The sequence below is a fragment of the Lepidochelys olivacea genome (genome assembly GCF_965140295.1).
Source record: "Lepidochelys olivacea isolate rLepOli2 genome assembly, chromosome: 2".
NCBI classification, from domain to species: domain Eukaryota; kingdom Metazoa; phylum Chordata; order Testudines; family Cheloniidae; genus Lepidochelys; species Lepidochelys olivacea.
In genome coordinates this window covers 37,133,714-37,161,423 of record NC_140412.1, presented here as the reverse complement: position 1 = coordinate 37,161,423, position 27,710 = coordinate 37,133,714, and the positions used below count along the sequence as shown (strand labels likewise).

General features: G+C 41.9%; 1 protein-coding gene and 1 long non-coding RNA gene across 2 annotated transcripts in view; one reads left to right on the top strand and one right to left on the bottom strand.

Annotated features, from left to right (window-relative positions):
- Positions 1-810: 810 nt before the first annotated feature.
- On the bottom strand, positions 811-26,656 carry LOC311515639. The gene is made up of 3 exons (XR_014710201.1): positions 26,575-26,656; positions 23,351-23,405; positions 811-1,403 (listed from the first exon to the last, which is right to left on the bottom strand). It is a non-coding gene; the product is annotated as an uncharacterized lncRNA (long non-coding RNA).
- The window catches only part of RIMS2 (regulating synaptic membrane exocytosis 2), a gene marked incomplete at its 5' end in the record, with an annotated part of 744,128 nt that continues 742,294 nt past the window's right edge, over positions 25,877-27,710 (top strand). Inside the window, one exon of the mRNA XM_084618867.1 lies at positions 25,877-26,832. Within this exon, the coding sequence (XP_084474993.1) occupies positions 26,657-26,832 (176 nt within the window). The remainder of the gene's footprint in view (positions 26,833-27,710) is intronic.

Here is a 27,710-nt window from a genome sequence, read left to right as displayed (position 1 = left end):
TTTGTTGCACAGGTTGGATATTGAAGGGAACAGAATCAAGGTTGTATGAGCAACCTAAAAGTTAGGAAATGCCAGATTTGGAGGGTTGTACCTTGCAACTTAAATAAATTTAATGCCTTTGATGCAAGGGCAATTTAGGGTACTTCTGAATCTACACAGCCTGTGTAGAGGCAGTGAGCCTCCCAATCCAGGTCATCAGACTTGGGATTGTTCAGCTCGCACTAGTGCTCTAAAATTAGCTGTGTAGACAGCACTTCGAAGTTGCAGCTCAGGTTGGAGCTCGGGCTCTGAAGCCAAGGCAGGAGGGTGGGTGTCCGAGCCTGAGCTCTAGCCTGAGGCAAAGCATCATCTACCCAGCTATTCTGAGAGTACTAGTGCAAGCCCTGCAACCCCAAATCTGGCAACTGGAGCTGGAGGCTCACTGCAACAGGTTGTGAAGACATACCCATAGATTTATGACATTTGGCAGCTTTTGGGGTGGGACAGGGGAGTTGTATTTTGGCTGCTTGTAACTTAGGATATTTAGAGGTCCTCTTACAGCTACTAACTATAACAAGTTTTCATCCAGCTCTGTGGTGGAGGCTTGTGCGTTTGGATCTCTGTCCAGGCTTCTAGCCCAACTGCTCAGTTGTATGGTTCATTATGGAGATATCACTGATCGTTTTTAACAGGTGTGGTAATAACAGATGTGGTAATACAAGTCCTCTTCTAGATTAAAGTTAAAATAGCTCCTCTTTGAAATTCCTGCAAAGTTACTATAGACCCCATTCTGCTAGGCATTGTGTCATGCTATACAAAGCACACAAGATCTTTTATAGGGGAGAAGGCAAAACGCCACATTTATTGAGAATACAGCAGGTAGCATATACTTTTCAGTCACACACACCCACACACACCATGCACACAGTCCCGCCAGCCTATGTTTATAGTTACCAGTCCAGGGTCTGGATCAATCTAGTGGCCAGCCAGATTGGTCACAGAGGGGAGCCGGGCTCTGTCAGTCGCAATCCGGTGCTCCTGGAGTAGTGGCAAGGCGAACCCGAAGTCCCATGGCAAAGCACCCTGTTCTTATAGTCAGTTTTTTTTTCCTCTGTTGAAGTCTGGATTTTGCTGTGTCAGTTTATGACCGGTTACTTCTTAATTGGTGTTATCTTTTGATGTTAACATTCCAAAACACCTCCGAGAGGGTCATTGATTGTCTTTAGGGGTGCCAGCCTCCACATCAGGGTCGTCAATCTGTCCTTCCTCAATCATGGATGTGCGTTGATGGTTCTCTGGCATCAAGAAGTCTCTAAGTGTCTTCGCTCCTCCTTTCTTGATCATCTGGTTAACAATGGCCTTCACACCTTATCTTTTCCTGATGCATGCATTCCTCATTCACACAAACAGTCTTTTACACAGACCTTTGAGAATACAAACAGCAGTATTTTATATCAAGCAAAAAGACATTGTAAATTAAACCTTGCTAAATTTTATAACCAAAACAATTCACATTGAGGCCCAGGCCTTCAATGTTCCTCTAATCTACTTAACATAGACACAATACAGGATCCTGTCTCTTACTAACTATACCTTAAAACAAAGAACTAAAAGGGCCCAATTTGTAATGCATATGGGAAACGGAATCCCATAGTCCCAGAGTGTCATTCCTTTCTGCTATTCAAATAAGGTGGTTGGCAGGATGAAATCAAATCATACATTAATTCTCATAGTACAATTATAAAATTCTGCTCCTATAACCGTACAAACAAAACAAAAAGACAGTCCCTGTCCAAAGAGTTTACAACAGAAGTGTCAAATAGTTTGTCTCTCTCCTTCCTCCAAAACCACAACTTAAAACAGAGGTAGATTTTGTCACTGGTTCATGCATGATGTCGTTTTTAAAAAACTAGAAAAAATACTTCTGAAACTTTTTGAAAACAACATGTGATTCTCTATCATGGAAGCTGATAGAAGAAAAAAGCCAGTGAAGACTATATTCTATTGCTGCCTGTCAACTAATTATTTCAGAGTTTTATCCTATTCTCATTGAAGTCAATGGCAAAGCTTTCATTGATTTTAATGGGGCAGGATCAGGGCCTCAATGACTAAAGCAGAAGGACTGGGATGATGTGTTGTACAGTGCATTTTTGTTTTGTTGGATTCTTCCTACACAATTTTCAAACTAGAGGAATAAGGATGTTGGGTTTTGGCCTTTATTAACTTGCTCAACTCCCCTCACTCCTTTAACAATCTGGTGACCCTTTCTTCCTACATATCAAAACTTCAAAAACTATATCTACCCCCAAGAGCAAAGGCTTAAAAAAAATTGTTCTTCTAAGAAGTGGTCTTAAAATCCAGTTTGTCATCAGACACCTGAAATGTGGTCTGTTCTTACAGGTGAAAAAATTGTGGCAAAGATTGTGTTTAGGGGCCTTGAACTCTAGTTTCATTCAATTAAATCCAGGATGCATATTTAGTATTTTATCTTGAGCACCACTGACATCCTTTTTAGAAAGCTCCAGGGCTGCAGCTCTTTATTTCATCACAGCTATTCTGACAGAGTGTTATCTGGCAGCTTATTTTCAGTACCTTGCTCAGTGGTACAAAGGTCATCTTAAGCTAATGTTCCAGTAGAAATGGAGGATATTAAACTAGTGGCTGTTTATTCTGAGAAGGACTTGGCTTTGTTCACCAATTATTCTTTTATGCACAATTCCGTTAAATGATATTCCAGGAATTAAAAATGACTTTTTTCCAAACATATATGAAAATCTACACTAGCTAAAGGAGATATGTAGGGATTTATAGAATTTACAACTTAAGAAAATAGAACCTGTGTGCATGCATATAAACTCTCTCTCTATATATAGTTTGTATACATATCAGCTTAAATATTTTTGTATTTTATTTGAACTAAAAGAAAATGCTGATATCCTGTTTCCAGGATTTTGCTATACATGATTATATAATGCTTATAAATAGGCAGAATGGCAGAAGATGTGGTGAAGGGGAAATAGACGAATATTGGTTAAGCCAAACAAAGGTCTTGGCTGAATCCTATTTAGACAGAGCAATCTTCCATACACTGTTTCAACAGGGAAATGAATGTAAATAGTTCTATATTAAAGGAACTGTGATGAGGACTTTGCAAGCAAGTTAGATCCATATCATCATGCACACACTTCCAGCTGTCTTCAAATTTTATACCTATTTTATCCTAGTCAGATTAAATAAACCATACACCTTTAAAATATGCTGATTTTTAAAATATTTTTTAAAATTTTAACCAAATAGATTTTTCACTGTTGATGCATGTGTTATGATGTTCTGCATTTCCAGAACCAAATACATTGCTACAGAAGACTCTGAAAATAACATAAATCAGTGGAAGTCAAGGTAAAGTAAACTTTCTTTTAATTTTTTCCAGTGTCCCTATGTTAATGTTTTTTATTTATTTTATGTGAAGATATTTCTTTTGCACACATAAAACCATATTAAATCAGAGGCAAATCTACTGAATCAGAGCTCAGAAATTAATATTCAAATAGTCAATTTTACAATTACTTTATTTTTATAGAGCTATTATTGCTTAATATGATGAAGGCTTGGATGTAAGTTTCTGTGTAGAATTGGTTTTTGATGAAACTCTGATTAATTTAGATTGCTGAATAATTAGTGTCGGCTATGCTGCTTAGAAATGGGTCCAGCTTAAAATGGATGATGTTACAGTAATTACATAAGAAAGCTAGGTGGAGTTATCTAAACTAGATGTATTATGTTTTGTGTGGTGAAATGATCTCTAGACTTTGTACAATACACATACATCATGTATGTATATGCATCCCTTTTGATATTATGTGTGTAGTACGTATAATAAAAGGAAGGGGATGAAAGAACTGATTGATGGAAGTGGTTTCCATCCAATTTAATTGTTCTTTAGCAAATACCCACACTGGGACTACAGAGCCTCTTCACAATCTGATTACTTTGTCATTTCACATATTTGATTAATTTATAAAACATTAACATAAATTAACACAATTTAAAGTTAATGAGCATGTATTTATATTTTTTAATTGAAAGCATTAGCCAGAAAGACTAAGCATATTCTACCCATCATAATGCATTCTATTTAGGTTGTATAGGAACTTAATAACACAAGATTATTGATTGACTTCACACAGACCAACGTAGCCTGGATCAAGTGGTAGCAATAATCCTTGATGTGGAGGAAGTAATTCACAGCATAAATTTAAAATATTTTATCCTAAGCATAGATCTGGGTTTGGAAATAACATATTTAAAGGCTTCTCTAAACAGATAACATTTGTAGCCTCATGTGGGGACACAATCTACAGGCTTTTTCATTACATAAAATAACTATCTAGAGATATCTATTATCCCAGTTATTATTGAATTTGGCTGTACAGCCAAACAGTTTTTTTGGGAAGTAATAATATCATCAAGGGAATAAAAGTTGAGTGAGAAGGAATGAAAAGATCTGATGTGTGGCTAGTACTGTGATAGGGAGTCTCAAAAGACAGTAAATGCCATTCTATATCTAATTGGGGAATATGGCAAAATCTCAAATAAGATTAATGAAACCCCACCAGAAGTTTGACGTATTTTAAAAGGATGTTTCCAGACACATTGTGTAGACTGAGATTTAGAAACTCCTCTCCAGGCCCTTCTGTATCCCTAGAGGAAGCTTCTAAAGGAAAAAGGATTCAGCGTCTTTTGTGAGAAGGACATGAGTGAGACAGGGCAAATAGAATAATAGGGCAAAAAGCAGAGGCCATGATGGTGATGGGAAAAGGAAAAGAAAGGCATAGATGAAGTGACCCAGGTTAGAATGGCCCAATGTAGTGGGTAAATTGCCTGAGACAATTCAAAGCCTGTACTAGCTACAAAGTCAAAGAGTGTATGTTTGACATCTTTGTAAATAATTATTGGGGTCACCACAACCAACCACTTATATCAGAGGTTCCAAAATTGTGCTCCGTGGATTAATTGCTGAGAAGGTGCAAAAAGCTGGTTACATGATGTTGGCTTCTCCACTTGTTTCCAGCTGCAAAATTGCATTAAAGACTGTTTAAAGTATATTTTCCTAGAATTATTTTTCCATGTAAGCAGTTGTCAGCTGCGTTTGTCCCAGTTATCTTATGTAATTGTGAATGGAAAGAGGGTGGCCAGTGTAATTGTGAGTGGGAGGGGAATCGATTCTTTATCAAGATGTGGTCTACACTGTTTTTTATTTATTTATTTGTTATTTAAAGTGTAGGAAACCATGAGCATAGTGGATTCTGGTAAATTTCACTCTGCCCTGACAGTGTCAAGCCAACAACTTTTATAATTCCATTTGGAAGCTATTGCTTTTGTCACTTTCCATCCATCATCACAAACTCCCCAAAAATCTTCCAAAAGGAAATAAATTAGGTTCTGTAAGGAGGGAGTAGAAAATTTCAGTGATGACTGTTTGTGGGGAGTTTGAAGACAAGCACAATATAAGGTTAAAACAACTTGTGAAGGTAATTGAGGCTGCTGGACTGAAATTAAATAGACGTATTCAAGAACAAACTCAACTATCAATCTTGGCCACAAGGCTGTACAGAGGAAATACACAGAAATCTAGAAAAAGTCCAAGCCATAGTTCAAGTGCCACCCACTAAAAATATATCAGAACTGATGTTCAGCAGTGTGATGAAAATTTTGGTGGAAATTCATATTTGCCCTGTCTTCACAATGCCAGCTCTTTATGAACAATTTAAAACAGACCCTGGGTTTTACTTTTGAAGATGTTGAGCACCCACACAAGCTCTCATTGACTTAACAAAAGTTACAGGTTCTCAGCACCTTAGAAATTCAGGCTGCCTGTGTGGATCTGGGATAGAGCACAGAAATATGTTTTGTAGATATAAACAATCTGTTGTTATAGATCCACATCATACTCTAGTTTCAATGCCAGAGATTGTTCATAGCGCATAGGGGCAGCACAGAACTTACAGCCCAAAGGGAAGGGGGGTTAAAGTGGCTTCATGATAACTGTGTTCCTCCAACCCTGGGTTGCTCTGAGGGCTGAAGAAACCCCCCTCCAGCATAACTGAAGCCTAATCTACACCAAAATAGCTTTACCTATATAGAGATACTAACAAACCCTCCTAGTGCAGACAAAGTTTACACCAATGAAAGAACTCTTTTGGTGGTATCCCTCCATCTACACTAGGGCTTTTCCTTATCTAAAAATGTTGGTTAAAAACAAAAAATCACACTCTTAACTGACATTATTATACCAGCAAATGTTTTAAGTGTTGGCCTGGCCTGGCCAGCCTTGGGCAGCCCTATGAGCTGTAGTTGGTGCACAGAGTCCCCTCAGCACTGTCTACTGTGCTCTGCCCATGGCACACCTTTCAAACCCCCAGCCCTGTCCCTGGCATGTGCCATACTCCAGGGCTTGTGAGGGGGTCCTTGTCATGTAATCGTACAGCTGTCTTCCACATTGCCTGCTCCTTTTAAGGGACCTAAAGAGACCAGTTTAGATTTCATCTTAGATCTAGGAGTTCTGTTGGTTACCCAGATTCTCCAGAATTTTAAGATATCAAAACACAGATGAGTGCCATTTGAAATGGCCTCCCAGCCTCATTAATAAAACTGATTTTAAAGTGTCATTATTGCTGATGGACAACTACGGACTCTGTCAGGGTTTATATGACATGGTTGACCTATATATTTATGAGGGGTGTCTCATCCTTCCTACCTGTGATTTCTTTTGAAGGAGCAGGGGACTCTGAAGGTGAAAGTCTCATTACATATGGCAATCATACTGTGGTTAGTACCACAGTTCTTGTGGGGTGACATTGAATGGACACGTGAGATGTCAGGAACTTACAAAATCCTGGTGGTGAGCCTAAATGTTGATGTGGTGGCACGGTGTGAGGCAGAATGACAAGAAGAACATAACTAAAAGAAAAAAATATGTACTAGCTCTGCTGAGGGTAACCACCTCAGTAGTCACCAGAGTAAGACCAGTTCACCTTCTTATGGGTTGACAGAGCAAAATGTCAACGTTAGTGGTAAATATTCATCCTAAGTGGTTCTGCTTAAAGAATGTGAAGTTTAAAGATGCCAGATCTAAGAGCTTTCTTATTCAATTGTCAGAATGCTGCCTAAAGCTTACACCAGGGGATCCAATCTGGTAAAAGCTGTATAAGGGAAAAAATAGAGATAATAGGGAAAAAATAGCTGCTGTCACTGGATTCAGCGGCACCTTGGCGAAATAGCTAGCAGGTTTCTCCTAGTTGATTTCACTTTCTTTTTCCCAGCCTTCCTTTCTTGAGGAGCTACGATTTTGTTGGCTTCCAGCAGTGTGGGATCAGGACTGGAGGATGCAATCCATCTGAAGCCAAAGCAGTTTTGTACTTACCTGTAAATTGGTCTGCTCAAAGAAGTGCAGATCTGTTGGGTTTTTCCTCCATTTGTCTTTTGGTTACTTTAGATCTCTCCTCCTTCAAGCTCTTCCTAAGATCATGTGCTGGATCTATTATCAGTCCTCCAAACCCAGGTGCACAAAATCTCTTAAACTGCCTTTAAACTCCTAGCGGTGGACAGGCCTGCTGAGGAGACTGGAGTCCAAAGTGGCAGATACATTCTTTAAATGCATCTGAAGAAGTGAGGTTTTTTACTCACAAAAGCTTATGCCCAAATAAATCTGTTAATCTTTAAGGAGCCACCAGATTCCTCATTGTTTTTGAGGATACAGACTAACACAGCTACCCCTCTGATTCTTTGAAGTGGTGCATTGACAGATAGGCCAAAATTGCTAGCAAGCTATCCAATGACCTGCCCTCTTCATTATTTACCACTCCCCCAATTTTTGTCATCTGCAAATTTTAACAGAGATGATTTTATGTTTTCTTCCAAGTCATTGATAAAAATATAAAATAGCATAGGGCTAAGAACTGACCTCTGCAGGACCCCATTTGAAACACAGCTGCTTAATGATGATTTCCCATTTACAATTACATTTTGAGACCTCTTAGCCAGTTTTTAATCCATGTAATGTGTGGAATGTTGGTTTTGTATCTTTCCTGTTTCTTAATCAAAATGTCATGTGGTACCAAGTCAAAGGCTTTACAGAAATCTAAGTATATTACATCAATACTATTACCTTTATCAACCAAACAGCTCATCTCATTTTTTTTAAAAAAGAGTTATGTTGATGAGGCCTGTTTTCCAGTAAATCCATGTTGATTGGCATTTATTATGTTTCCTTCTTTTAATTCATTATTTGAGTCCTGTATTAGCCATTCCATTTGTCTAGGATTGATGTTAGGCTGATAGGCCTACAATTACCTGGGTAATCCTATTTACCTTTTAATTTAAATATTGGCAAAACATTAGCTTTCTTCCAGTCTTCTGTGATCCAAGACTTATTGAAAATCAACATTATTGCTCCTTGGCCAGCTCTTAAAACTCCTGGATGTAAGTTATCTGGACCTGCTGATTTAAAAATGTCTAACTTTAGCAGCTGCTGTTTAACATCCTCTTGACTGTTGGAAAGGAAAGTATTTTGTCGTCATCATCATCATATGATATGACTACATCATCTGGCTTTTCCACAAATATAGGACAGAAATATGTATAGAACATTTCTGCTTTTTCAGTATTGTTACTGACAATTCTGCCATAAAATATTCTCTGGTGGAACATTCCCCTAAGAAATGATGATCTTTGAGCTCTGAAATGAATGATTCCTGCATATTCCACCATGTGTTTGGTCTTGTCTATGCACTTTCAGATGTCACTAGTCACTACTGCTTCCCTGTTTCGAGGCAGAGAGAGCCATAAGGAGCTTCTTCTGGGTAATTATTTCTAATTGAGAGTGGGGTTACTGGTCTGCAAGTCTACACCAAAGGGAGTCTGGTATCTGTAGTGCCAGGGGAGGGCATCAGGGGAGACAAGATCTGGCATCTAAAGTGCTGGGGGATCAGACGAGAGGAGAGCCTTATGGGTGGATTACCAGAGTGCAGCAGGGGTTTTGTAGGCAGGCACTGAGGTGGCCACAAGGCAGAGATTTGGTATTGTAGGGAGATGGGAGTATCAAGTCACAGAGGGGCGGAGAAGGAGCATACCAGCAGTTTTCCTCCCTAAATTTGAGCAGTGATGACAGGAAAAATCAGTACAGATTTTCTTATTGCCATCTAAGGTAAAATAATCTTTTTTTTTTTTTAAATCTACATTTATTTATTTATTTTGAAAAGGGCATGATCCAGCATTTAAGGCTGATGGTAAAAAGATTCAGTAGTTCAGCTGGATAACTAAAGGTGTTGTATTTATAGACCACCTATTTCAGGAATAGAGCCTGTGTTCTTTTGTATCACTTAAGGCAAAATGTAACCTTGGCAAAGAAAACCACTAGCAATATTTGCAGTTGCCTCATTCTCAATAGAGAATTTAAAATCAGGAAATATAAGCCACTGCTTTTAAATAATCCTAGCTGTTATGGCTGTCCATAAGAATCCAGCTGCTTCAATACAAATATCTTGAGCAGTAACTGTTCGCTATCCAAAATTAAAGAAGCATGGAGTAGGTAATTGGATTAGGATATTTATATCAAATTGTGGAATAAATTTAATACAATTGTTGGAAAAGTCTGTGTGTGACTTCAAACTAAGGTTTAGCCAAGATTTTTTTTCTTTCAGGAATGAAAATAGTAAAAAGCAAAACTCTGGACCATTTTTTAGAATTTTTAGAAATATGAAGCAGCATATGCTAATTTGCTACATCAAGAATATGACTTTTTTTCCCAGCTTTATTTTATCCCCCCAAATTGTATGTTAGACCTGTAATTTTACTGAGCTGCATGTACAGCAGACATATCCTCATAATGAAGATGGGGCTGGGCCAAAATGTAATGGGATAGAGATACCAACTAGCTCAGATATCATGGTAATAGCATAAAATGCAGACAGACTAGATTAGAAATAGTGTTCACTAAATGCAGTATAAGAAAGTTTGTGAAAAAAGGTTTCTGCTAAAATTTTGCTCAATAACCAAGAAATTGATACCCAATTTGGAAAGAGTTAACATGTCATATTAGAATGCTAAAATAACTAATTAAATCTTTTATTCAGAGAGCACCACTAGAAAGAACTTGCAAATCATTCAAGCTCTCATTTTTTACTATATATAAAACCCCAGAATTAAGTTGGTTATTTTAGCTCCTCCTATTATTTGCTCATATATCTAATATAAAAAGAATTTGTTGCCATTCCCTAAGTTAGGAGTGGGTAGTTAGGGAGAGAGGTTGATGTGAATATTATTATTTATGTATTTATTTATTTATTCATGATTACTGAAGAAAACATAGTAACAACTGCTGAACCCCCTTGAGGAAGCAACAAACACAGAAAATTAAGGCAAAAATGTCCTGTCTATCCCTCTTTGCCCTATTCATCATCTCTCATATATTTCAACCAAAATAAATGGTTGAAAAGAGCAGTATGAGTGAAGTGAAAAAAAAAAGGAAGGGCAGAGAGAACAAAAGAGGAACCCAACCCAAAGAGGAAGAAAGTGAAATCAAACAAAGAGGCTACCTATGTTAGTCCTTGGTTATTCTCTCTCACTGCATAGGAGTTTGACTCGCTCATTGATCTGTGTTTAATTTAAACACAAAAATATAAACTATTTCTTTTTCTCCAGTTGATGGTTTATATTTAAGTAATCTGTTCTCATGAAGAGTAAACTGATTCTGGGGATAACAATACATTTACTAAGAAATTTAAGATTATGGTTTGGGACTTTGGGGTCACAGCCATGATTAACATATGGAACTCCAGGTCATCCAGTCTGGTTTAAGTGGCACTTGAGAAGCTTGACATTTTGTTTGAGACATTACAGATTCTGCAGGAAAAAGCTAATGGACTGTAGATTCTTCTTTGAGTGATTGTCCACCCTTGGGGGCTCAGCACATGAGATTGGATTATTTTTGAATAGCAGTATCCATTGTGGTTGCAGCTGCACCCCTCAAATCCTCCAAGCCACCAAAGCAGAGGGCATAAAGGGCAGAGTGGCCTCAGCTGCCACTCAGTTTCTTTTTGCCACCCAGGGGAAAAGATGGAACACCAGCAGTATTCATATTCCTGTGTGACATAGCTGCTACTTCTAGTTCATGTTGTTTTGGAATCTTTGGTCCTACTTTATTTTTATTTTTAGTATTAGTTACTGTTTTTCTGCCTGTTGGCTTAAAATAAACACACATCTTTTAAGGGGTATGTGTAGTGAGACACTCCTTCATTGCCCTCCAGGGGGGTACTCCTCCAGCATGGTGCACTCGATCCAGCTTTAAGAACGGCTCATTTGATTGTGCCATGCCCATTAATGATGGCCACTCCCAATGTCTCATCTGTCTAGGAGTGGGACACATAACAGAGTGCTGCTCTCCATGTTGCTCATTCTCCAAGAGAACCGTCAAGAACAGAGAACTAAAGTTATTCCTGCTGGAAAGAACCACAGAGCTCCAGTTCCCACCTGGAAAGGATCAGCCTCATCTCACCTTAACACCAGCCAGCTGCGTTTCCTCCTCTACCTCTCAAGCGGTCTCTTTCTATAGACCACATTCCTGTTTTTAGAAAACCAAGCTATTCAACACCACCACCAACACTCCACGGTCTCCAGGTCATCAAAGCTTCTCCTCTATCCCTGGATCTATACACCCCCACAATGCAGAGAAATTACAGTCATACTGTAACTACAGGCTTTAGCCTCAGTACTATCCCCAAACAGTGCTCTTCTAAGCCTCCAAGAAAAAAGCTGAGGTACCACAGATATTGACCATCTGCTCCCTCCCTGCCCCATTGTATGGACCTTCTTCCAAAAACCAGTTTTGACATGAGTTTCAAGATCCTGTGGATCATTTTTTTTTTACACCTCCTCCTCTCTTTGGAAATCACCTTTGATTTTTCCTAGAACCTTGGTTGAGGATAACCTCAGACTAGTGGATCTTTGAGATAGTAAGCAAAGGGTATCCCCTGTGGTTTCAGTCTTCACCTACTCCCTCCCTCCTTTTTCAGTCCCTTTCCACGGAACCCTCTTATGAGAGACCTTTTTGGAACAAATGAATTCCCTAATACAATGTGGAGCTGTGGTAAAAGTACCCTTGAAGATTAGAGGGAGGGGCTTCTCTTTTCCTGCTACTTTCTAGTTCTAATGAATAAAGGGGCTGGCGACCCATCCTTGATCTTTGACATCTCGACATGTCCCTCTCTCATTTCAAATTTGGTTTGCTCCGCCTAGCCTCCTTACTGCTTCCCAGGATCCTTTGTACTGGTTCACAGCTCTCAACCTTCAAGATGTGTACTTGCATATTTCCATTCACAGGGTATGTCTACGCAGCAACTAGACACCTGTAACTGGCCAGTGCTGGTCAACTCGGGCTCATGCAGCTCAGGCTGTGGGGCTGTTTCATTGCTGTGTAGACTTATGGGCTCAACCTAGAGCCTGGGCTCTAAGACCCTGCGGGGTGTCAAGGTCCCAGAGCTCAGGATTCAGCCTGAGCCCAGAAGTCCACACAGCAATGAAACAGCCCCACAGCCTGAGTAGGGTGGAATGGGCCAGCTGCAGGTTTTACTTTGCTGTGTATACGTACCCACAAAGTGTCCTCAGAGTCATACCTTTCAGCCTCTTGACGGTCCCTTGAATCTTCCAAAGGTTCTAGCCTTAGTGCATGTCCATCCATGCAGGATGGGAATACAAGAATACCCAGTCCAGATGATTGACTCGTTTGGAGGAAAGCCCCACAACAAGCTACTGACTCAATTCACACAGTTCTTCATCTCTTTGCTCAGGGTCAACAGCAACAAATCTACTCTGACCCTGCTCATGCCATAGAGTTTATCAGGGCAGCGTTAGATTACAAATCAGCAAGGTGATACCTGCCTCAACAATCATTCCAGATGATGGGAGATGTCATTAATCAGCTTTGCACCAACCCCAAAACACCCATGAGGATGAGTCTGAAACCCATGGGGCACTTAGCAGTGTGCACCTATGACACAGCATGCCAGATCTTCACATTTGGCCTCTGCAAGGTTGGCTGAGCTCAGTATATCTACTCAACAGACACAGCATGGACCAGCTGATCATAGTTCTTTCAGGAGTGCTAGCCTCTTTAGGGTTGTGACCGGAGCCACATATCCCCTTTAGACAAGTGTGCAACAGAGTTCCACTCTCTGTGCCTCTCCCCACCAAGATATATTGTCCACACAGATTCCATGACCCACTGTCTATGCCTCCTAATCAGAGACCCAACACCTGAGGAGTCTTATGGCCAAAGTAACTGAATGGCAGGTGAAGCCATCCCACCCATTATGCCCTTGGCTACATGAGTCAGGCAGGCATGAGGGCCACATGCACAACCACGAGGGATCCAGCTGTTCAGAAAGAATGTGGAGTGACACAGTTCATCAGAGGTGAGAGATATCTTATTGCAAGGCAGAAAGACTTCCACCTGAGCTGAGAGATGCTGCAAAATGGAAGAGATTCTCAACCTAGGTGATGTAATAGCAATTTTCATCATATCCACTTCAGTCCCAAATGTCCTGGATTATCTACTCTGCCTGAAGCAATCTAGGCTCTATCAGCTTGCTTAGAGTGCACTCAGTGGCCATTTGTGCATATCACCCGCCAGTACAGAGTTATCCCATATTCCCTCTTTCCACAGTACTGAAATTCCTGAAGGGCATCTCTTACATTTTCTCCAAGGTGAAGAGCCTTCCCATTCCTAGGACCTCAATTTTGTTCTAACTGGCTTACTGGGATTGCCCCATCAAACTCATAGCAACCTGCTCCCTTTAATACCTGTCCATGAAGATGTCATTCCTGGGAGCCATTACCTTGGCCAGAAGAGTCAGCAAAGTACATAAGAATATAGGAATGGTTATACTGTATCAGACCAATAGTCCATCTAGCCAATATCCTGTCCTCTGACAAAGGTCAATGCCAGGTGCTTCAGAGGGAATAAACAGAAGTGGTCAATTATCAAGTGATCCATCACCTGACATCCACTCCAACTTTCTAGCAATCAGAAGCTAGGGACACCCAGAGCATGGGATTGCATCCTTGACCATCTTGGCTAATAGCCATTGATGGACCTTTCCTCATGAACTTATCTACTGGTAATTCTTTTTTGAACCCCATTATACTTTGGCCTTCACAACTCCCTGGCAATAAGTTCCACAGATTGACTTTGTATTGTGTGAAGAAGTACTTACTTTTGTTTGTTTTAAACCTCCTTTCTATTAATTTAAGTGGGTGACCCCTAGTTCTTGTGTTATGGGAAGCAGTAAACCACATTTCCTATTTACTTTTTCCACAGCATTCATGTTTTATAGACTACTATCATACCATCCCCACCCCCGCATAGTTGTCTCTTTTGCGAGCTGAAAAGTCCCAATCTTTTTAATCTCTCCTCATATAGAAATTGTTCCATACAGCTAATAATTTTTGTTGCCCTTCTCTGTACCTTTTCCAATTCTAATATATCTTTTTTGAGAGGGGCAGCCAGAACTGCATGCAGTATTCAAGGTGTGGGTGTACCATGGATTTATATAGTGGCGTTATGATATTTTCTGTCTTACTATCTATCCTTTTCCTACCAGCCTTCAGGATTGGTCCTCTTTGACTATATTCCATATGGACATGGTCCATCCTTAGGTGTCATCCGAAGTTTCAGGTGTTCAGCTCAGGGAGTAATCCACCTTCTGATCTTTTTTCTGAAGCTTCACTTCAACCTAGGTAAAATGAAATTGCATACTCTAGATGTGGTGAGAGCTTTATCCTTTATTTGGTCAGAACAAAGTAATTTAGAACATCTCCCATACCGTATGATTTCAGAGAAAGAGATAGAGGATAATCTATTTCCACGCAGAGGCTATCAAAGAGAGTCTCCAACTGTATTAAAACTTGCTATCAGATGGCCAAAAAGAACCCTACAGGCTAATGTCAGGGCCCATTCCACTAGGGTGCATGAAGCTCCCCAGCAGCTTCCCTAGGTATTTCCCAATATCTGCAATATGCAGAGCTGCTACTTGGAATTCATTTCACACATTCACCTTCCATTACTCCTTGGTCCAGGCTTCCAGATCAGATGCCAGATTCAATAGAGCTGTCCTGAAGTCATTCTTTCAGCTGGAGGAGAGAGAGGAGTCTCTAGAGAACTACTTGCTGGTCACCGAGTGGAATCAGTGTGGACAATCACTCAAAACAGCAACAACAAAAGTTACTTCCCAGTATATGTACCAGTGTTGGAAGAAACAAAAACAAGGGAAGCCAGCCTATATGATAGTTAGCACAATCCATAAAGCCATTGCATTAAAAATGCAGTATCCAAGTGTTGTATACACATGCAGGCCACAGGGGAATATAAGAGGAAAAGATGGTTATGCCAGGTAACCAAAGTCACACCAAATAATATATCAAACAGAAATAAGATGATGAATGAATAAAGCTATGTGAGGGAGACATTTAGCCATGTACCCAGACCTCCCTCATTGCTATCTAGATGTATGAGCCCATTGATGATAATCCTTGGAGGGTCACACAGCCATCTGTTACAAAGATCCACTCTGGCTATCATTTGCAGCACTGAAAGCTTCTGAAATCTTATGCCATGGCTACTGGGGTAAGTGAAGAAGGCACCTTTCTCCTCCATGATAGAAACTATGGAGTGTTGGCCAACTGAACTACTTTGAGTAACGGCTTGGCAAACCCTGGCTGTAGCTGCTTCCACCTTGAAATGGAGTGGAATATTTCCTGTTGTAAGCAATCTTTATCTTCATAGATTACATAATTTGGATTTGGAGTAGATTAGCTGTCTCTTTTAAGGCAGAACGTAGGAGACAAATGTCCTGCCATTTCTGGTTGAGTGTTGCTTACTTGAGGTGCCAGAGATGATGCTGGGAGAGCTACAGCCTGCCACCAGCAAGTTGGATCCATGATTAGTGAAAGAAAGCAGGGAGTATTAGTTCCATTGTTGCTTTAGATCATTAATATTTCCTTAGAGAGAGAAGGTTTCCAGTTCATTGAAACAAGGTGGTGTTAGGAGAAACCATATTTGTTGGTATGATCTTGCTAATTTTCAACCTGTCCCAACCTTTCATTTCTGGGCACAGTGACTGTAAAACTTGTAGCAAAGCAGCACTGTTATCTATAATCTTCAAATTTCCTTTATCTTTTTAGTCAATTTTTAGGCCTGGCTGTTGTGCAGAGACTATGTTGGTCTGTGTGGATGAATATCTAAAGATAGACAAAAATCAGATGTTCTTTTATATCTGTCACAGGCCTGCAATACCATGGACAATAGAAGTCTGTGAAGGATGAGTCCTGGTGGAATCCACAACACTCACTATTAAAATGCCAACAATTATAATTGCTAGTTTATAAGTTGTTCACCACCAACATGCTGATCACTTTATGAAACAGTAAAAAAGACAGTCCCTCCTTAAAAGAACATACAGTCTAAAAGACAAAGAGAAGATAATGCACACTGGCAGAACCAGAGAAAGGAGGTGTAAAGAGATCTTTCTTTCTTTCTTTCTTTCTTTCTTTCTTTCTTTCTTTCTTTCTTTCTTTCTTTCTTTCTTTCTTTCTTTCTTTCTTTCTAATGTAATATTAGGGCAGAAAGAGCTAGTGATGTGGGCTAGTATTAAGGCATCTGAGGTACTCCTTTTCTTTTTGCGAATACAGACTAACACAGCTGTTACTCTGAAACCTACAGTAATTTTGTGGACACTGTGAGGGTTAGGGAAATCTTGTCCCCAATGTACCTATGAGCATCTGAATTACATCACTGCAGCAGCCTATGGAGTCTAGGATTTACAAGTGGATGGAACCAACTACATACACAACAGGTTTTGTGGGCCAGTAGGTTTTGGCCCACAACAGAATAGATCCACTGGCCATGCCCTAGTCTTCAAAGCCTATCTACATTCCACTTTTTTCTTGTGGTAAACCATGAAACTTGCAATGCATATCTTCTCCATGGTACACGGGGAGCTGTAGAGTCTGACTGTGCAATGTGTCCTATTTTGGCCTCCTACCACATCAGACTTTTAACCTCCTTTGTAATATCCTGCTTAAAGAAATGTGTGCTTTCTGAAGCCTACATAAGTGTATTGGAATATCTATAAGTATTAGTACAGTTACTCATTTTCTTTCCATCTCAGGGAAAACTGATTTTGAAAGCATGACCCACTATTTTATGTAAGATGCAAAAAGTACAAGGCAAGCTTTGAAAGCTGGCATTCTGTCTAATGTAATCTCTTGATGATAGATACTTGAGTCTCATAAAGACTGAAGGAACTCCCTTCACCTCTAATGGAAGAAAGTTCACTTAAACTTTTTTTTTTAAGGTGCAAGTGGCAATCACAAAGATGGAAACTGATATTTTATCATCCCTTTTCCCAACTTCCCTAAACAACCATGTGTACATTATTTCACCTCTTGCAGATATAAATAATTTATTCAAGTTACATTTTATTCAACTCCTGTACAATCAGGAAAAGCTGGAGGAAAAGGCAAACTCTTAAACCTTTCAACTATCAAAACGAATAGATATTAATTTTTTAACAATCCACAAATCCTGAAGTATATTTCTCTCATCTTTTATGAGATTCCAATGAACAACATACAGTAAAGAATGTTTTGACTTCTCATCTGTATTTATTAACTTTCTTATAATGAATGCAAATGTTTCAATGGAAATAGTATTAAAATATAACCATACAGTGAAATCTTGTGTGAGTCTTTCCATTACTATCTGGCAGGACACTCTTCTAGAGAGAAGTGACTGTAATATTACCATGCATTTGCTGACTCTAATTTTGTCGAGTGCAATTTTCCCCTTAGCATGGTAAAATGTCAGATTTGATTAATGCTGGTCTTTATAAACTTTCACACTGCACTTGTATATTTGATTTTAATCTGAGGTATGTCAGTGAGCACCACAGGGACCATCTTCAGTAAAAGGTACCAGAAAGTGTCAGATGAGTGCTAATGATCTCAGTGCACAAGGAGAAAATTGTTGTCCAATTAGATATTAGCCTTTATAATTCTAGTGGCTCTGCCTTTGGAATATAAAATGAACTTGTATAAGATACTGACTCCTTTCCTCATGGTACACCATGCTAAAATTGTAATGGAGGATTCTATTTGTTTAAATACACTGGAGTTGATTGTTCTCTTCACAGATCTGCCTCCAGTAGCAGTTTAGCAATGTTTCCATCTCTGACTCTACCAATTATCTGAATTAAATGAGTTTATGAAAGATTTTTGTGGCCACTTGGCAGATGTGGAGCCCAGGCAGAAATAACATTTTCTATCTAGAAATTTACTTACAAAAAGGTTTTATGACCATCTCTCTCAGGCATATTCTAATTGCAAAGGAAACCATATGCCAGTTCCAAGAGAGTTAACCTTACTTGAAAACCTTAGATGCATTAATCAGAATTGGTTCTGGGGTTTGAACTACAATGGGCAAACTCAAGTTGAAAAATGTCTACTCTCACTCACCCACAGGCCAATATTTTAACAAGTGGATACATAAATTAGGCACCAACACAACCCCCATATTAGGTGCCTAAATAACTGATTTTCACACTGACTGATTTTCACAGATGCTGAGGTTTCATAGTTCCCACTGACTTCACTGGTAACTGTGGATACTTAACACCTTTTGAACTCTGCCCTGAAGTGATACCGGATTGAAGGAAAAAATCTAATATTTCTTTAAAAATCAGTTTAATCTAATCTGGGACTACAAACATTAAAATGCCTTAATCATAATCCACAAACATAATATGGTTATTGCATGCTGCCACTACAGGGCAGATAAAGTTGCTTGGGTGCCCTAACTATGCATTTGGGTGCTCTAATTGTGCATCGCTTGATTTGGGTACAATTATAACGTGATTGTGATGTTATATATATAACTAATATTATCCTAGTTTACTGATGCGTATTCTCAACCTTAAAGTCATTTTTGTCTAGAAATTCACCAATTAAATGGGGTTGAGCAGTTAAATAGCAAAAATTTTTGATGATGCAAAATTACTTAGGTTAGTAAAGTCTAGGGATGACTGCAGGAAACTTTAGAAAGACCTCCCAAAGCTTGATAAGTGGGCAGTGCAATGGCAGATGAAGTATGGGGCTTGTCTACATGGTGAATTAGTGTGTGGCAAGCCAGGGTGTGAATCTACAGCACACCAGTTTGGTGCATACTATCTCACCATGTGTACTCTGTTAAAGCACAGTGAAAGTCCCAGATTGCAGCTTAGCCCACTGCACTTTTCAAGCAGGTGTGCTATAGACTTACACCCTTGTTGCCAAGCACTAATTTGCCATGTAAAATACAAAAGATTTTGTGGTTTGCGTAGAAGAGAAATTTAGTTTCCATACCTGTAATTTTTATGTTTTGTAATGGATGGCACTAGATACCAACTTTTGCCCACTAAACTTGATTATTACAACAAAGGCTGTTTTAGATTTTTTTTTTAATTCTCCATTGAGTTCAGACTGATTCTGCTGAACTACTGCAGCATCATACTCTGACTCCAGGAAATGAGTTCCATAAGCTAAAGGTAGAAAATATGAGTAAGTCGCTGATTCTGCAAAAACATACACACATTCTTAACTTTAAGCATATGAGCAGTCACACTGAGTTCAAGGGGACTACTTGTACTTAAAATTAAGCATGTGCATAAATCTTTGCAGGATTGGAGCATGATACTGTTGATAAAATTAACAACATTTAGAGTACAATATACATACATTTAATTATTCCAGACACCCCAGGAAGAAAGACAGATAATCAGAAATGTGGTTCATCTAGGCTGCAACTTTACTAAGTACAATAGAACCCCTATTTTATGAAACAATTGGGCTTGAGGCATTCATAAAATTGAACATCTCAAAATTACAGTAGGTACAGTGCATAATTGCAGCATGGGACACTACATCAATTTCTTCTTGTCTTTCAAACCACTGCAAAGCGGTTTCCAATGCATTGAAGGCATTGGAATGAGAAGGGATGTTGACATGTTCTTCATCAACATCATTTTTCTTATGTGATTTGTTTTTTCTGTCAGGGAAAAATGGTTCATAGAACTGGTCATTCATAAAACTGATGCTCTGCTGTAAAACATTTGGGAAACTATGTGGCAATAACTTGTTCATTACAGGTCATTCTTCCCTTCAAAAGCTGTACCACTGGGGGGAAGGGCTGCCCTCACTCCCCCACATGTTTAACCTAGTCCCAGCACCATTATGGGGACCCATCATCCTCCCCTTAGACAAGAGTTAAGATAAAGAGGAAAGTGGTTTTTCCTCACTCTACCGGACATTAGGAGCCCCAACCCTTTCCTGCACCTTCTTTAGGAAATGCTGTCTCCTAATCCACTTCTATTCTAGTTTATCAGGAAACGGGACCTCCTATTGAATGATTACCTGTACTGGGCACCTTCTATATTTCAACAAGCTAACCTATTCACCAGATCCCTGGGCTGGAGAGTTGAAAATGAAAAATCCCACACTGCACAGGCCAGTCTAGTAAAGCGGGCAGAAAAACTTTCCTAGCCCCAAAAGACAACTAGTGTGATACACACCCAGAGGCCCAAAACCTTGGTCATACTCTAATCCCAAGGGGGGTGGGTGAGAACTGTTTCTCCCGGTGCAGAAAGGCACCCTAGGCAGTGGGAAGGGATTATAAATCTTCCCTTTGAGTGCACAGGTTCTAATAGGATTACACTGCAACATTCTGTCCATCCAGGCAGCCAAGGAGTCCTCACGCCCCCCCTTCTTCTCAAGACCATGAGGAGGCTGAGTCCCCACAAGGGGAAAAAGTGGGGAGAGCAATTCTTAAAGTGGCCAAGGCTTTTCTTTCCCCTGCTGGCTCAGACAAAGACTCCTCATCTCTGAGGCTGGGAGAGAATTTTGTCCAGAAGAGTTTGATATATAAATATGAGTGTGGGGGAATCTTTGCAGACAAGTGGGTGGCCCTCTTTTACAAGAAATGAAATAAGGAAATCGATTTTCTCTTTCTCATTCAAAGTATCCAGAGGTCTTGACATTATGGGAAATATCCATCAGTAAGATGCAATTTCTTGGATGGAAAGTAACTTCAAAAACAAAGCAATATAAATCCCTCTAAGAGAAACAATGGAAATGTTTACTTTATTATTCTTATCTGGTTTGATCTTTTTACTTGTTGTAATTTTAATTTTATTTGCTCGCTTAATGTAAACTGAGGGCAGCCTGGAAGGCCCCAAGGCTGTATCAGCCAAGGAATGAATATCAGTATTGTAGTGCTTAGTGAAGGAATTGCAAATCTCAAATTGTTGTATTGCAAATTTCATTATGCAACTATTTTTGCTTCTCAGCCCAGAACTTTGAGGAGCCCCTTGTAAAATGTACTTTGATGCCTCTAGGAAGGGTCTTATTGTATGCTTGGAATGCTTAGTATCTGTCTGATTTGGTCCATCAAGAGACTATAGATTGGAGGCCTTCAAGCAAGAATGAGGATATCTGACGTTTCTCTATTCTTGGTCCAATATAGATAGATTTTAAAACTTTTTCACATCAAATATATGAAGGTGATTTTCAAATGGATGTTGGACTTAAGGCAAAACTAAGAGAAAGAAATTGATAAAACAGAAATGTTCATTTTGCTTGTATATAAAACCAAAAGATGGACTAAGCTCCATCTTTTCAAGGAAGAATTGGAGATAGAATTCTTTAATCGACAAAGCTACCCACTCATTTACTGTTAGCTGAAACTTCTGCTACAAGGTAGGAAATGGAAACAAATATAGTTAGGCCTCTATTAAAGGAGGTTTGTGAGAGTTTTCAAAATTAAGTGCTGCTATTTCACTGGGAGCTCCTCTTGTGCAGCAATGTTTAAGAAACTGGAGACAGCAGCATGACATTGGAGGAGAAGGATGAGACCAGAAAACTTGGATTAATAACCTCAAGAGTATATAAGAGTACACCTTTAGGCAACTGGGATTTAATCCTTTCTGGAGGCCACCCAAAAGAAACTGAAGGATGTATCTGACAAAAGTCAGCTGGGGTGAATTTAGGCTGAGGGCTGTGCAGCAGGAGAACAAATCTAACAGAATATTGGAAGAGAAGGATTAAAAACTGGGAATCTGATTTTCAAAAGTGCTGAGCACCCACAAATCCAGCTGAAGTAAATAGGAGCTGCAGGTGCTCGGGACCTTTGGAAATCAAGCTCAGCATTTTTAGAAATGTCACTAGTGAGAGAATAACTAATTACTGTTTCTTGAAAATGAGTTCCATAGCTGATAAAACCCAGTATTAATATTTTGTTTGTTTAATTATGGATTGCTATTGCTGCAGTTATTCTGGACTGTGTGGGAAGAAGTTTGCTTCAAGTACATTTTCAACAGTAAGTCATCCATTTAATGTAGGTATCAATAACAGCATGAGAGAAAATTGTATGCAAGATGACATGGACATAAATAGGTAATGTTTCCCTTTAATTACACGAAAATGAGCATAATAATGGCTAGACCTGATTTGAGAAAGAGAAGTAGATTTTTTGAGATCTATGGAGCATAGAGAAGTCAAGTGGGACCATTTCTTCAATGAGTCATAGAATATTTTCTGCTCTGGATCTTGCTTCACTTGCAAATTAAATACCTGGATAAGGCTCTGAAGGTGTGTGTGATTTTGGCTCTTATTCTCAGATTTATTTATAATTATAATTTTATTGACAGAGGATATGGAAGGGAGAGGGAAAATATTATATTTTAAATTAAGGTTGAGAATACGTATCAGTAATTTAAGGGTAAAAAAAAAAGAAGGCATTTTGACATTTTCAAAACCAATCATTATAAACTTAGAAAATTCAGTGAACATGTTTAAATGTATTTTATGTAATGCACACAAACAACCTTAACTCTGCCCTATAGTGATGTCATGCTTTAAACACAGCTATGATTAAGGCAATTTTAGTGTTTGTGGTCCCAGATTAGATTACATTTATTTTTATAGACTTTTTTTTCATATCCCTTCCACCTTGTGGCATTGGCAGTTACTGACACAGTTTCATGACCTGGCAGAGTGGAGAGAGTTGTCATAGAGTGGGGTTCTGCTAATTTTTCTGATAGTTCTTAGAGAGTGGTGATGAGTGATTACTTCTCCTTCCTGAATGCTAACGTGTGGAATCCCACAGGGAGTAGTCCTGTTGACCCTTCTGTTCAACATCTGTTATCTCATTAGAGATCATGAGATGATATGGGCTATAACATATTCCCTATGCTCATGACATTTTCTCTCTTCTGACCCAGAAACTTACCCAGTGTCTGGCAAAAATTGGACACTACATGAAAGCCATTTGGTTGGAGTCCAATCTGGCAAGAGAAAGATAATGTTCATTGGCAGATGAAAATGCTTTGAGGACCTGGTGAAAGCTATAATTGTTCTACCATTTGACTGTATCTGCTCAACTGGTATCAAAATGGTTCACGGTCAAGGGGGATCTTACTAGACTCCTCATTATTCCTGTATGTACAAGTCACATCAGGTAACAGAATATCCTTCTTTCACATAAGGCTGACAAACAGACTTACTAGATGAAATTCAAGTCACTGGTTATCTTTTTTAAACAGTTACACTTGAATGGTCTAGGCATATGGTACTGAAAGCATGGCTTCACCATATCTAACTTACCATTAGTCTGTGTTCCTCCAGTACACTGGAACTTATTCTCCCAAAGACTTAACACTTATGAGTGCTGGTGGCAGAGTGTTTTTGAGATTTAGGCTGTTCCTTAGAATTCATGCCTTGTGAAAACACAACTATGGATAAATCTGGCCACTTTTAGAAGAGGCATCACTTTGCTCAGGCTTTTCTGTATGGTTAAATCTTTGTTTCCTAGCCCAGGTGAAAGGGTGCTGGCATCAGCAGAGTAGGCTATTTGGTCTCGTACTGGGAATTTGAATCTCTCAGTGTAAGTTTTATAATATGTTGATGGACACCAAATAAAGTGTGTAGTAATAATAAAGCTGACTAGAAATATCTTCTATTACCCATCATGTAAAAGAATATCAGGTGACTATCTCAATGTACTTTTAATAAATACATTGAAAACCAATAGATTTGGACTAAATGTGGTTCTGCATCCAGATATGTTATTTGTCGTTTATTGTTGCTAAATGGCATTTTTGGCACCCATTGGTTCTTTCCCCAGGTGTGATTATTTCCGATTGAAATGGGGGGGGGGGGGAACCGGGATGAGTAGGTGAGCTTTGAGAGGCTTTCTCCAGTGCAACCTGGTCCCTATTGTAGAAGAAAGATTCAGTTGTGCATGAAAACTTTCTCCTCCTTTCCCTTTCTTTTCCACTGTAATGCGCCACTGAGTTTCTGTTTCTGAGGCTCAAAAGAACCCCAACCCCAGCACAAACACCTCCGGGCAAATCTTACCCTTTGCGTCTGTGGAGTGATGCTCCAGTTAAGAGTCTGTGACAGGTAATAGGGCAAAGAGTCCTGTGGCACCTCATAGACTAACAGAGGTATTGGAGCATAAGCTTTCCTGGGTGAATACCCACTTCGCCGGATGCATGTCAGGTAATGGAGTTTAGGTAAACTGAGATAAAGAATCTCTGACGGCTACGGAGAAAGCCAAGTAATTAAAAGGAACAAGGGAAAGAAATAAACTGAAAAGTAGTAAGAAGAAAAGTACTATATTACAGAACAGGAAGCTAGAAAGACAGGAAATTCATTTGAGTAAATTAGATAAGTAAGAGACAGAAAATAGACGTTAGATATATTAATTGAAGGAGAGTATTAAGATAGTAGTTGGAAGAGTAGAAAAGAAAACTCAGAAGACTTACATTATTCAAAGAGTATATGTTTGTTTCCTTTCTTTAGGACTCGCCCTTGCTGTTATCTTTTCAGTAGGTTATTCTGATTCCAGACAAACACCCGTAAGGTACGTGGCTATGTACAAATTTGACTTTTCCTTCTCTGTGACCAGAGTTCGGATTGTGGGTGGGTGGTATTTTATTCACTGTCTCCTACACTTTGGGTTGGATCTAAGGGGCGGGGCCCTGTACTTTCTTCAGCTTCGGAAGGCGAAAAAATGAAGTCAAGAAGAACCTGAGCCCTCTCCCTAAGGACTGAGCTCTCCAGCCGATAGCAGCCGGGATGCCGCCGGTGCCCTCCCAGAACCCCTCACTCAGGTCAGGGCAGAGCTCAGCTCAGCTGCTTTTAGTAATTGTACTGCCGTGACTCCTCTCCTGTTATTGGGTGTGACTAAAGATATTGGCGTGCACGGCTTTCCCCTCTTACATTCAGCGGTGCACTGCACCCGGTTAGCTCCCATCCCCTTTGTACCTTTGCTCCATCGCACTCTCTGCTCCAGTTCGCCTCCACGGCCGACCCCGTCTCCTCTTTCCTCAGGGGCTCCTTTCCCAGCCACTTCGCCCCCTCGTAACCCCTTTCTTCCTCATCCGATTTCTCTGGCCGCCTTTCCCACTTTCACTCTCTGCTCTCCCCACCCCCTTCCCCTGGCTCCTCTCCACCCCCGCCTCTCGGGAGAGCCCCGGCACCGGCTGCTGTGCAGCGTCTCTCTCCACCCCCCTCCCTCGGTGCGTCAGCCCCTTGAGCAGCTGGGCTCGGTCCTCCCAGCGCGTCCCTGGCGCTTGGCTCCTCCTTGTCCTTCCTCGCGTGATTTTTATCGCACCCATTTTTGTGCCTTTATAAATAAATAACAACAATAATAAAAAATCTCCTCCCCACCCCGGCTGGGCGTCGATCGCCCGCGAGAAGCGGAGCCCCGCCACTCCCGCGGCAGGAAGAAGCGCCGCTCGGGCCAGGCGGGGGCCCGGCAGGAAGATGCCGAGCCCCCACCCGTGACTCCGGCTCTCAGCGCGGCGATGGGTTAGGCGGATTGTATCCGGCAGCCGAGAGAAGAGCAGTCGAGCGCGGCGGCGGCCAGGCCCGCGCGGCAGCACCTGCAGCAGGAGGCGGCGGCGGCTGCGGCCGTCAGCGGCGCCCCACACACAGCCCCCGCCATGGACCTCGGGCTGGAAGGATGAGCCGGCTACAGCTGCCGGCGGCTGGGGCTCGCCCGCACCCTGAAGGGTTTGCCGCCGCTCGGCGCTCGTGGGCGGCGGGGCTTCCGTCCCACACCCCCAGCTTCTCTCCCTGCAGCCGGCCTCCTGCCCCTGGCGTCCCTGCGGCCGCCGGTTTCCGCGCTCGGACTCTTCCCCTGGCACCGGGCTTAGCGTAATCTGGCCTGGCTCCTTCTCCTGGGGTCAGTCGCGGCCCCCGGCTCTCTGTCTGGCCACCCCCTCAGGTCTGCGCCCGTTCCGCTGCCCCCTCCCAAAGTCCCTGGTCCTCCAGCTCCCTGTTCATTGCGCTTCGGCCCGAGCGTCACTCTCCTTCCTCCCTTCTCCCCCCGCGGCTGCCCTCACGAGTGGGCAGAGTGTGTGTGGGTGAGGCCGGGCTTCCCCGGCCAGCCCCCTCCCCGGGGCGCTGTTGATTCATCCGGCAGCCCATTGACCCGCGTGCACTGACTTGTATGTATCGCTCCCCGCGCCAGCGGCCGCTGCTCCTGCCGCTCCCGCGTCTCCCGTCGCGTGGCTGAGCTCCACGAAACATGTCGGCTCCTGTCGGGCCGCGGGGCGGCCCTGCTCCTCCTCCGCCTCCGCCACCTCAGGCCCCGCAGCCGGAGATGCCCGACCTCAGCCACCTCACGGAGGAAGAGCGGAAGATCATCCTGGCCGTCATGGAGCGGCAGAAGAAGGAGGAAGAGAAGGAGCAGTCCGTGCTCAAGTAAGGGCAGCCCCCTCCTTTCCTACCCGCTCAGGGCCGCAGAGAGGGCCGGGGTGGCGGTCTCGACCCCAGCCCCGGCGCTGTTTCGGGGACTGGGGGCTCGATTCTGTCGGGGCCCTAGCTGCCGTGGGGAGGGGGATGCTGATGGGCGTGTGGAGGTGAGGCCGCTCGGCTGTGGTATTTGCTCCATGTCCCCGGTGCCTTGCCCTCTCCCCCCGCCTCCCCCCGGCTCTCTGGGGGCAGGAGGAGGCGGCTGGCACCGGGCAGAGACTGGGGCTAGGTACCCAACATGGCCGCACAGGTGCTGCTGTTCTAACCCGGCGTGTGCAAGGAAAAGGGTCTTGGCAGCGGGGGAGCTGCCGGAGGGCGGGTGGGAGGGGGCGGGCTCGGTCCTGGCTTGTGTGCCGGGCTCCGAGCCTGTGGCGCGGCGCCGGGGCCGCTCGCCCCCACACCCCGGGCCGGAGATGTGGGGCCGGGGCCTAGGCTCTAACTGTCTCCAAGTGGGTTTGCAAGAGCCGCCATCTTCCTCCACCAGCGTCGCCCGCCCGCCCCGGCTCCGCGCCTCTCTCCTAGCTGAGAAAGCGTCTCCGCGGGGTGGGGACTCAGCCCCCGGCACCTGTGGTTCCCTAACACCCTGTCCCGCTAGCCACACGCCGGGCGGGGCCTGCAGGCTGCCAGCGGCCGAGACGCTGAGGAGGGAAGCACGTTTTTACAGCGGCTCTGTAACTTCAGCACCAGGGAGCTGTCCAGACCCGGGGGTGGAGGTGGGGGCCGTTTATGGCCCTGCTGTCCTTCCTCGTCTCTCCATCGCCTCCCTTCGGTCTGCAGAGGGGTCCAGCTCTCAGCCGTTGTCAGGGATGGGGGCACTTGTCTCGGAA